Source organism: Anomaloglossus baeobatrachus, chromosome 2 (genome assembly GCF_048569485.1).
Source record: "Anomaloglossus baeobatrachus isolate aAnoBae1 chromosome 2, aAnoBae1.hap1, whole genome shotgun sequence".
Taxonomy (NCBI): domain Eukaryota; kingdom Metazoa; phylum Chordata; class Amphibia; order Anura; family Aromobatidae; genus Anomaloglossus; species Anomaloglossus baeobatrachus.
This window is the reverse complement of record NC_134354.1, coordinates 735797986-735810365: the sequence shown is the minus strand read 5'-3', so window position 1 is coordinate 735810365 and position 12380 is coordinate 735797986. Positions and strand designations below refer to the sequence as shown.

Genomic DNA, 12380 nt, shown 5'->3' with positions numbered 1-12380 from the left:
CAAAACTGCATGCATTTCCTTCCCCTGCAAAGTCTGAGCTTTCAGTTTTTCTGTCCACATGTTGAAGCTTTTTTTTTTTTTTTTTTTTTTTTTTTTTTTTTTGTTTTTTTGGCTGCATCTTTGTGGTGACCAAAATTTTATCAATTCTGTGTGTTTTGCCAGTGTTCTTGAGCCCTCACAGGCAATGGATTTCATTTAGGCTAGTTTCACACATTCGGCTTTTTGACGGATTCGACACACTCCAGTACAGTGTGATACAGTACAATGGCAGCTCGGCAACTTCCGGGTCACATGCTCTGGTCACATGACAGCATGTGACCGTACTGCAGTTTGTCGCACTGCTATTGTACTGTATCGCACTGTACTGGAGTGTGCCGAACCCGGCAATCCGGCGAAAAGCCAGATGTGTCAAACTAGCCTTAAACGCTTTGGGAAAAAAATGCTGCACAAATGCATGCATTTTTTTATGCATTTTTGCCACTTTATTTTATTAAAAAAAAAAAAAAAAATTTTTTTTTTTTTTTTTGGTGCCAAAAATGTGTAGTTTTGTGTTCACCACAAAGATGCAGTGTGCGGACATACCCTAAATGGCACATGGCAGGTATTACAGATTTAGCATTGGAGCCTCGGACCTTTTAGGTTACGCCTCTAGGAACAATTCCATCCATAACATTAGGGGATTGCTGATTGTGCACTTATCTTATACAGTCTCCACAGTAGCTATACATTCAGCCTGCGTGGGGAAGTCCTCGGAGTCGGCTAATTAACCAGTCTTGTAGAATAAAACAGTCAGCTGTTTATATAAGAGAATTTTTCGATTTCTTTTGTAGTTTATAAAGTGGGGGTGAGACAGGTGTGGGGGGAGGGGGAGCTCTTTGTTTGCCTTCCAAGCACTGTACATGTCACTCCCAGTTAAGAGATTCCTCTGCTGATATTAAATAATGCATTTTACCATCCATGCAGCTAAATAATTAAAACTCTGAAATAGCCCACTGATCAGTACATATTATAAAAGCATTGGGAGCACCAATCATCAAAGATCCCATACAGCAGGTCCTGCCTCCCGAAATGTAAATATGGCATGTTCCAGATGAAACTATCATTTTAGCCATGATTAATTTATTATTGGGGGTGCGCCGTCTACCGGGAGTTCAGCCGGAGCTTTTCATGCAGGAAATTACAGCTTTAAACTGTGCAGGGCATTTACGGTGTCTCCAAGGCGAGTATTTATTTATTTTTTTTTTTTTATTTTTGCGAGGACATTCGTAAAGATGATAATTTATATATATAGTGCTTTATTATAACTTTATATCTTAATCTCTGCCTTCACATTATATAATACAAATATTGTATTTACTGGTATATTGCATCCCAATATAATATATATATATATATATATATATATATATATATATATATATATATATATATATATATATATAAAATTTATTAATTTATGTATTAGCTATAATGAATGTAATATTGTACAAGTATAATAATTTAATATTTATTAATTTAATTAATAAACAAAGACCTGCTCACCTTCCATCACCCCCTGCATGAGCCTTTAGAGGCTTTCACTGTCTCTGAAAGCCGGTGCCTGCTGTACCTCGAAGTTGCCACCAATTTACAGGATATCCATCAATGACTCGCTCTTCTAGTTGCTGCAGTGTTGCTGTGACTTCTTAGTGGGGGCAGCTGCTCCTTACATTAATTTCTCACCATATGTGAGTAAAAACCCATCCAATACACACAGGCAAAGAAATCGATCCATACACGTCCATAAATTTAGTGATGTGTAATAATGAGGAACAACTCAAGAAAAAAAACCAACATATTGAGCACGCTTCCTGACATTTAATTATTTGTATAAAAGCCTTTGTTGGTGATGAAGCTTCAAGACGCCTCCTGTAAATAGAAACTAGTGGCATGCATTTCTCTGGTGTGATTTTTGGTCCATTCTTCCACACAAACACTTTTCAAACCCTGAATGTCCCTTGGGCTTCTTCTATTAACTCTGAGCTTGTTTTTTTGCATATTTTCTTTTTTTTATTAGTTTCAGGTTAGGTGATTGGTTCGGGCCATTCTAGCAGCTCTTCTTTCTTTCTCTGAAACCAAATGAGAGTTTCTTTGGCTGTGTGTTTGGGATCATTGTCTTCCTGAAATATCCACCCTAGTCTCCTCTTCATCACCCTGGTAGATGGCAGCAGAATTTTATGAAGAAAATATCTGTACATTTGTTCATCCTTTCTTCCATTACATGCTTTCCAGTGCCGTATACTGAAAAACAACCCCACACCATGATGTTCTCACCTTCAGAATTTACAATTGGTTTAATGTTTTTGGGGTGATTCTCCTTTTTGCCTCTTAACACGTGTATTATGGCATCTAAAGAGTTCAGTTTTGGTCTCCTCTGGCCAGACTTTTATTCTTCCAGTATTTCACAGGTTTGTCTAAATGTTGTTGAGCAAACTTTTGAGCATGCTTTTTGTTCAGCAATGGAATCTTGTGTGAACGTGCATACAGAACATGGAGGTTGTGCATTACTTATTGTTTTATTTGAAACAATTGTAACTGCTGATTCCAGGTTTTGTTTTGTTTTTTTTGTAGCTTTTTACATGTGGTTTTTGGCTCTTGGACAACTCTTCTGTCAATCTTTTCACTCCTCAGTCTTATGGGGAGCACCTGGTTGTGGCCAGTTGATGGTGAAGTTACGTTCTTTCCATTTTCAAATTATGGCCCCAATAGTGCTCCGTGGAACCTTCAGTAGTTTAGATTTTCTTCTGTAACCATCAGTATATTTTGCAACATTCAAGTTGTGAAGCTCTGTAGACAGCTCACTGGTTTTACCCATCATGAGATGTTTTTAACACCTTGGTAATGAGACACCTTTTTATAGACAAGTACTTGATCGTTTGATTATATTGGCTGTGCAGATTGAATGGGTTGTTACTGACATCTGGTGAGAAATTCACATCAATAGCACCTTTCAGAAAATTGATGGTGTGTGCAATACTTATTTCACATGCATATATAATCTCTTAATGTAATATTACTGTTGTTTTTTTTAATGCTGGGTAGGAAAAATCCCCAAAAAAGGATTATAAAGCCATTTTGACATAGTAAGCACATTAGCCTCATCAGGTTTTGCAGATTGATTTAATCATGCACATTTTGTATTGTGAAATCCTTTGCCACATACATTTTAATGTTTTTAGGTACTCCGTTCATTTATAACCTACAGCTCACAAATTCATTTATGATTGGTTCCATTAGAATAATTTGTATCATCCAAAAATTATTTTTTTTCTTTATAAATCTGTCACCTTCCCATCATGCGGCGCCAATCAATGCTGCTCTCCCAGTCATGAAATGGTTACTATTATTTTCTTTTTTTTTTTTTTTTTTTTTTTTTTTTTTTTTTTTGCATTGTACGCAGTCCTGGTCAATATTTATTGACCTGAAGACACAGCCGCATTAATTGAAAGAATTAAGTCTCGTGCTGAAGTGGTAAATTTCTTTGCAGTCAGACCAGTGTAAATGGCATCATGTTAAAGGAAAGCATTGACCCAGTTGTTATTATGTCCGCTTCATACCAGCACTGGTTACATGGGCACAGTGCACCCTTTCCTTGTCTCCTAATGTTCTCCTAGAACATAATGGGGGCAGATTTCTATATACTGCTGTCTAAAAATTTGTCTTTGTTCTCCTAGCAACCAATCACAACACTGCTTTCATTTTTTCAAGCATACCGTAAGAAATGACAGCTGTGTTGTGATTGGTTGCTATGGGCTACAAAGACAGGTTTTTCTTTTAGACCATTCCATAAATCTCCCTCATCGATTACAATAATGTAAAACATGGGGGTCCTAAATAGGGATCTGGGGACCCAAATATAATGCTTTCCTCCCCCAGTCTTCATTGTGTATGTGTATGCATATATAATATTATATATATTTTTTTTGTGTGTGTGTGTGTGTGTATATACATTAATCCTCAGTCCACTACACCGCTGCGCAACCAGCTCTGTCCTCTTCACTTACTGTATCCTCACCCATTCCCTGTAGACTGTGAGCCCTCACAGGCAGAGTCCTCTCACCTCCTATACCAGTCTGTTTGTAATGTTCATTATTGTTGTACTTGTTTTTATGTCTATCCTTTTCACTTGTAAAGCGCCATGGAATAAATGTCGCTTTAATAATAATGTACACGTGTATATATACACGTGTGTGTGTGTGTGTGTGTGTGTGCGCGTGTGTACATGCATAGTATAATTTATATATGTATAGCAAATAATATATAGTGTGTATGTATATAATATGTGTTTTTATGTGTGTATATATATATATATATATATATATATATATATATATATATATATGTGTGTGTGTGTGTGTGTGTGTGTGTGTGTGTGTGTATATGTGTATATATATAATATATATATATATATATATATATATATATATATTATATTATATTATATTATATTATATTATATTATATTATATTATATTATATTATATTATATATATGTGTGAGGGGAATAATTTCCATGCTGCAATGATGACGTTGGGCCAAGCCGGCTAACCAAAAAAGAACCATGGATTTCAAGAGGTTTGAGGCAATCCTCAGGTTTCCGATCCAACAGCCACAGATTGATTCCGGTCACTGATCTTGGTTCTGTTTGTCAATTTGCACAAGGACCATGAATGTGCCCAATTTTGCTTCAGTGAAAAGCTGAGAACATGGATGGCTTCAGTGTGCATTCAGTTTTCTTTTTTCCTACAATAGATTTGAATGACCTTGTCTGATCCGGAATAGATCATGTTCTAGGTTTTTTTATTGAAAAAAAAAAAACAACAAACTGTTGTGGGAATGACCCAATTGACTTGGGAGCTTCAGTGACTGCCGGCTTAGTGCCATTATGTATATATGTGCACCTCCGCCCATGGATTTGTACTCCGGCTCACATGGGAGAGCTGAAATTGGTCTATTGATTTATATGTGCTGACCTCTTGTGTCTTAAGTTGCTAAAACCTGAAGGGAATTTCGATTTCTTGACACTTGTCTTGCTGACCAGTAATCCGGTTATAGAACTGGTTATAATTAGAGCAAATATAAATTGCATGGTGTACGTTATCTTTTGAACACCAAGATGGCTAAAGGAAGCCGACACACATTAGATAATTTAGAATAAAATGGGCTTTAACCACACTGAATAATAATCATTAGCTGGTTTGGTAAAACACATCATTCATTTTGATTGACCAACCGAAGATATTTCTTTAAAGGAACCCTGTCAGCACAGAAAGGCTGTTCAAACCAAGTACAGATGCTCTGTGCATCATGACGGGGCTATCATTTATGTGCACCTTCCCACCTGCTTGTCTTCCCTCCATCTCCCTCTTCTTTAATTTTAAAGGCAACCTGTCAGGTGCAACATACATCCAGAACCAAGAGCAGTTCTGGGCGCATATTTCTAATGCCCCTGTTGGTGTGCTATCATGCTATTCAATGCCCATTGCCCAGCGTCATCGGCAGTGGGGCGCATAACTGTGTCCGTTGTCACTGCCTCAGATTCCAGGTTTAGGGTCACTGCACATGATCAAAGGTCCCGGCACTTCCGGTTATGGGCACTATGAACACGCGTGTACGCGTCCCGGCTTCAGAGAATTCCCGGAAGTGTTGGGAATTCTGATCATGTGCACTGAATCTTAACCTGGTGTCTGAGGTGGTGACAACGGATACAGGTACGCGCGTCACCGCAGATGACGTGGGGCAATGGGCATTGAATAGAGCATGTTAGTGGATGTTGTTAAATATAGCAGTGCTTCCTTTGATGATCTTATTTTGATGGCGTTAATATAGTTTTGGTATGTACTTCTGTTGTGCATGAGTGATTAAATGTTAGAGAAGATTAATCTGTGATGACTGCGGATCTTGCTGCTGAGAATTGACCAATTCAGAGAATAGGTGGATAAAGTCCCCAGAAGAAGTATTGAGCTACGGCAACAATCACTCCTCTAGATGGCGATTTCAGCAGTGGACGCAGAGGCCTGCTAGTTATTTAGTAGAGCACAAGGATTGGGATCCCAAAGTTAGTAATTTCTCCTCATTATTTTATAGTAACAGTATTTTATTGTATGACCTTTTTAATTGGAGGTCCACTGATGACTTGAGTATAGCAACCACAAACTTTGATACAGTGCTTTGAAAATTAATTTGAAACCTAAAGACTAGTGATGAGCGAATGCTAAAATATTTAGGTTCTGAATAGTTGTACCGAATACCTAGTACTATTCTAGTAATCGTCACAAATAACGAACCTAATGCAAATCATTGGGGAATCCGAGTATTTTTCTTTGAAGGTTTCCCAGAAAAATGCTTTGGTTCCCCACTGACTTGCATTAGGTTAGTTATTTGTGATGAATACTGGAATAATACTAGGTATTCAGTACGAATATCCCAAAGTCAAATACTTTTGTGTTCGCTCATCACTACTAAAGATTATTTGGGTGATTGTAAGTACCGTATATTGTGAGGGTCCAACTGTTAAGGCTGCTTTACACGGTACGACCGAATGTGCAATTTCACAATCGATCGTACCCGCCCCCGTCCTTTTTGCGTCACGGGCAAATCGCTGCCCGTGGCGCACAAAGTCGGTAAGCCCCCGTCACACATACTTACCTCCCGTCCGACCTCGCTGTGGGCGGCGAACGTCCACTTCCTGGAGTGGGAGGGACGTTGGCGTCACAGCGACGTCACACAGCCGCCGGCCAATAGAAGCGGAGGGGCAGATGAGCGGGATGTAAACATCCCAACCATCTCCTTCCTTCCACATAGCCGGCGAGAGCCGCGGGTCGCAGGTAAGCTATGTTCATCGTTCCCGGGGTTTCACACGGAGCGGCGTGTGCTACCTCGGGAACGATGAACAATTAAATTACCCGATATTATGAAACCTAACGACCAGTACACGACTCACGATTTGTGAGCGATACTGCGTCGCTAGGAGGTGTCACACAGGCCGACATCGCAAGCGATGCCGGATGTGCGTCACAAAAACCGTGACCCCGACGATGTATCGCACGATAGATCTTCTGGTGTAAAGCAGCCTTAAGTCCCTCACTATCCCTTGAACTTTGGTACATGCTCGAGTACTGGCCCATACAACTCATCCTTACTGTTGTTAAGCTGGTGTGTAGGAAAGGAACACTGAAGCCCCTTATTCTGGTGATGGTGAAGCCTCCACTGATCACCCGTCCACTTGATGAGAAATGTAAGAAAGGTTTTTTTTTTGTCTCGAATTCCTCTTCAGGGATCCAATCCTAAAAATCTAGGACTGACGGATTCTTGAATAATCATGAGTGAACCATTGGTGGTTTGATTTGCTGGCAGCAAATGAGCTGAGCCTCCCCGAGGTCAGAACCTTGCCCGAGGAGTTTCGGAAACACTGATTGGCAGTTTGAGTCTCTGCCCACATACACCTAGCCATAAGCAGATCACTTCCATGAAGGATGGGCGGGTATTTTCCTTTTGTGGGGGGGGTGGCACACTATGTGTGATCACGCTGCTGTTACCCCCAGTGCGAGCCGATTGAACACGGCAAGCGGCTTGCACAGGGCTGAGCACCAAGTGTACCTGAGCATAGCGTTGCTCGTGAAAGTTAAGCTCACATGTAAAACATTCGAACTCCGAACCTGAGCCCTGTTGAGTTGTGTATACGGTTCAAAAACCGAACCTCGGGTTTGCACATCTCTATTCTTGAAGATCGGACTTTGGTGAAATGGCCAACCTTTATTGTTAGAAGATCTTGACTTTATTGTTGGAAGTCAAGTGATTTTGACTTTTTCACATCATCTGGAGTATTTGTTGCATATAATTTCACCTTGAATCTCATTCCTTGCTATATATGATGATGCTAAGTTTTCGGAAAAATCTATTTGATCATTACACCAACCTCACTAACAATCTGAGCATAAATCTAAATCTTCTCTTTTCTTTCTTCCAGGAAAAATTGACCCAAGAATGCGTATTTCGAGAGCAATTTGAAGAAAACTGGTACAACACGTATTCATCTAACCTCTATAAAAACGTGGACACTGGACGTCGATACTATGTAGCATTGAATAAAGATGGGACTCCTAGAGAAGGGAATAGGACTAAACGGCATCAGAAATTTACACATTTTTTACCTAGACCTGTGGACCCAGAAAAAGTTCCTGAACTTTACAAAGATATACTAAGCCAAAGTTGACAAAGACGATTATTTCACTCGAGCCCTTAAAAAAGAAAAAAAAAAATAACCACTATATTAAATCAAAAAGGTTTCACCGATGGGTTCTTATTGGTTAGCTGTGTCATCACGTCAGCTGCACTGTTGCCAAACTTTGTCGCATGCATAATATATGATGGAGGCTTGGATGGAACATGCTAATTCTGTTCTGCACTTAAAAGGATTGTCCTCCTGGAGGAAAGGCTGTGCCCATGAGTGCTTGATGGCAAAGAGCTAAAAAAAAAATATAATAATATATAGAAGCAAAGCAAGAAGGAATGAGGCCTGATGCATGCTGGGAAAATAGACATGCTTTTTTAAATTTTTGATCACCCCTTAATTCATCATATATCAGCATAGCTGCCATACTTTGGTTCATCAAGATTTTTGGCTAAAGGCCTGCTCAAGTTATACGCTCATTTACAAAGGCATGGATGGGTGCAGTCTTACTTTAATAAAAAATAAAAAAAAAAAAGACTTTTCAGTTAATTGCTCAAAGGGGTGCCATCCCATGAGCATAAATCAAAGACCTCTTAGAAAAGAAAAAATGGAAGAAAAAAAAAAAGAAACAAAAATGTACGAAAAAAGAAAAAAAAATACTATACAAAAAACAAACTTTAAATTTATTTATAGAAATTCCAAAGGCAACATTATATTTATTTTATATATTTATTTATTATATAGAGTTTATTTTTAATGAAATATGTACAGGCCAGATAGGCATTTTCGAAGCTTTAGGCTCGGTAAGCATTATCTGTTAAAGACCATTATGAACCTGTGGTAAATTCATGCAAGTTTATTATTAAGGTGCATGGATTAAAATGGAAAAAAAACAATAATGACCCTCTAGGTGACAATCTACTCTGTGGCCATTTTTCTGTTAAGTGCAACCATCTTATGCAACGCCATACCGAATTATTCATTGACTGTAAAAAAGCTGGTCCTTTAACTCCAATTTAATCCAGTTGTGTCATGGAGATAACTCCTTTTTAATAAAAGCCGGATTCTCTGTGCCTGGTGTGATCTGCTAGGGGTAGTTAATGGCTAGCTACACAGTTCCTCTACAGTTACAGTAACCACTGCATTGGAATTAATGGTTGTCGATGGAATACATGGATATGTTGGGTTCTCCAAAGTGGACCCGCTCTGAGACACACGGTTTTGGTCAGCAGTAGGGATGATCGAACACCTCAAATATTCGGCTTCGCGAATATCCGACGAATAGGTCGCCGCTATGCGAATATTCGATGAGCAATGTAAGCCCTTGGGAAGCCTGAATAGTTGTTATTCGGGATTCCCATAGACTTACATTGCGCATCGAATATTTGTGAATAGTCAAATAGCGGCGACCTATCTGGCAAATATTTGCGAAGCCGAATATTTGAGGTATTCGATAATCCCTAGTCAGCAGTTGTCATGCTAAAATAATGAGAAATAAAGGAAAGCGATCCAGCTGAGTGATCAGGTGATTTATTCAGTGCAGTACAGACATGGCATAGTCGTGGTAACCACGACTATGCCATGTCTGTACTGCACTGAATAAATCACCTGGTCACTCAGCTGGATCGCTTTCCTTTATTTCTCATTGCTGCGGCCAGGGCCGGACCCGTGTCTGAGGTGCGGTGAGGTCAGACGTGAGTGAGCTGGATTCCATTACATGCTAAAATAATCCCCTTCGTAGGGTTGCCCCATTTCGGCAAGTAAGTACGTATTCACAGCATGTGCTATAACTTGCTGATCACTAGCAGAGATGAGCGGACCCGTTGAATTCCGGTTCCCGAACAGAACTTAAGTCTGGTCGAACCAAACTTCATCTAATCTTCACCCCATTGGAAGTCACTGGTTGGGCAGTTCAGCTCTCCGCTCACATATAGCCAGCCATAAACAACATTTCAAGGGGAGGAAGGGCATTTTTTTTGTTGTTTCTTTGTTTTGGTACACACTACATCTGATCACGCTGCTGTTACCCCAGTGCAAGCCGATCAAACAGTGCAAGTGGCTCGCACTGGGCCAAGCGCTGAGAGCATACCCGAGCACAACGATGCTCAATTGACTGGTCAGCATATGTGAAGCACCCAAACTCTTTCCAAAAAAACCCTCATTGTTCGTCTATGTTCGGTATGAACAACGAACTTTACTGTTCAGGTTTGCACATCTCTAATCACTAGAGATCAAACTGCTGGTGCCATCACTGATCCATCCTAAGTGTATATGCTCATGACTACTTTTTCAGGCAGATCCACCTGAAAAAATGCTAAAAAATGAATAAACAAAAACCACACACACCAATAAGAATAAACCTAACTAAAGATGAGCAAAAATGAGGTTCCGGTAACAGGGTTTCGGTAACAGCGCTCCTAAATCCCACGGTTTGGGTTTGGGGTTTGAGTGAGTGACGAGTATGAACCACTCAAGCGAGCAGCGCTGTGCTTGGGTATGAGTGATGCACTCATGATCAGCATGAATCAGCAAACTATAAACCCCACCCTGCCCCGGAAGGGCTTTGCTTATGGGCCATTAGCAAAACACTTCTGGGGCAGGATGGTGTGTGTGTGTGTGTGTGTGTGTGTGTGTGTGTGTGTGTGTGTGTGTGTGTGTGTGTGTGTGTACACGTACACTACATCCTGATCATTTTATGCCAAATGTAAGCCAATTAAACACTGCACATTCCTTGCACAGAGATGTGCATCACTCATACCCAAGCACAGCGCTGCTCGCGCGAGTGGTTCATATTAGTGACTCACTCAAACCCCAAACCTGAACCTTGCGGTTTTTGGAGCTCAGTTTCCGAACATGAACCTTGAGGTTTTTTGAGCTCTGTTTCCAAACCCGAATCTCAGGTTTGCTCCTCTCTAAACATAAAACACAGCAATGTCAAAACAACTTTTTGGTCATATTTTCTGTCTTTTGTCACTTCTTTTAACCACTTCAGACTTTGAAAGTCGTGAAGTGGCTGAAAGAAGTACCTGGTCCATTCTTCTGGTGGCTTCTGCTTGCAAGATACTTTGTAGGCCGTTGATCATGCTGCTTTTAGAGTCCTGGAATAATTCTGTATGGTTCTTCTCTTCTTTTTTTTTTTTTCTTTATTTTGGTGTACATCTTCGTTTGAATTCACATGTCCAGTAATCATTTGTTAGACTGGATCAAGCAGAGATTCAGTGGCAACAAAGTTCTGCAAACACAACTTATTTTTGTTTTGTCCATTGTCAAATAACTGATTTCTAACAGATTCATTTTTTTTTTAACAATGGAGTATGGAATCATTTTTCTTTTATTTGTAAAGGATACGGTTGTTGTTTTTTTCTTACAGGATCCGTTTCAAATAGAGAATAAATAGCGATCTGTTAATGGATCCCTCCTCCATGAACTCCAGTGTTACCTGATTTTGTCAGGATCTGTTTTTTTTTTTTTAACATTGGAGTTCATGGACCACGGCGGATTCATTAACAGATCACTATTTATCTTCTATTTGAAACTGACCCTGTAAGAAAAAAAACAAATGGATCCTTTACAAATGCAAGAAAAACACAGCTAAAATGCAATCAGGTAATGCATCTGCTCTCCATAGACTCCAGTGTTAAATAACTGATTTCTGCAGGATCCATTTTTTTTAACAATAGACATACAAGGGGTTGGACAAAATAATGGAAACACCTGGAAACCTCAACAAATGTTAGTTTAATATGGTGTAGGTCCACCTTTTTTGGCGATTACAGCCTCAATTCTCTGAGGTATGGATTTATACAAGGTGTGAATTGTTTCCAAAAGAATTTTAGCCCATTCTGCAGTTAAAACACCCTCCAGTTCTTTGAGCAACGATGGTGGTGGAAATCAACGTCTAACTTGATTCTCTAAAATCGACCATAAATGCTCAATAATGTTGAGGTCTGGGGATTGTGGGGGCCAGATGAGATGCTCAACTTCATTAGAATGTTCCTCGTGCCATGCTTTAACGATTTTAGCTGTATGAATTGGTGCATTATCATCCTGAAAGATGGCGTTCCCCTCCGGGAACCGTGCTTGAGCCATGGGATGCACTTGGTCGCCCAAAACGCCTAAATCTCGGCTGTTAATTCTTCCATGAAGGGATATCATTGGCCCGGCAGAT

The 12380-nt window shown here is 39.8% G+C and overlaps 1 protein-coding gene across 1 annotated transcript in view; it reads left to right on the top strand.

The window, feature by feature from the left end:
• The window catches only part of FGF9 (fibroblast growth factor 9), a 101756-nt gene extending 92047 nt beyond the window's left edge, over positions 1-9709 (top strand). Inside the window, exon 3 of the mRNA XM_075337393.1 lies at positions 8009-9709. Within this exon, the coding sequence (XP_075193508.1) occupies positions 8009-8254 (246 nt within the window). The 3' untranslated portion in view covers positions 8255-9709. The remainder of the gene's footprint in view (positions 1-8008) is intronic.
• The last annotated feature ends 2671 nt before the right edge of the window (positions 9710-12380 follow it).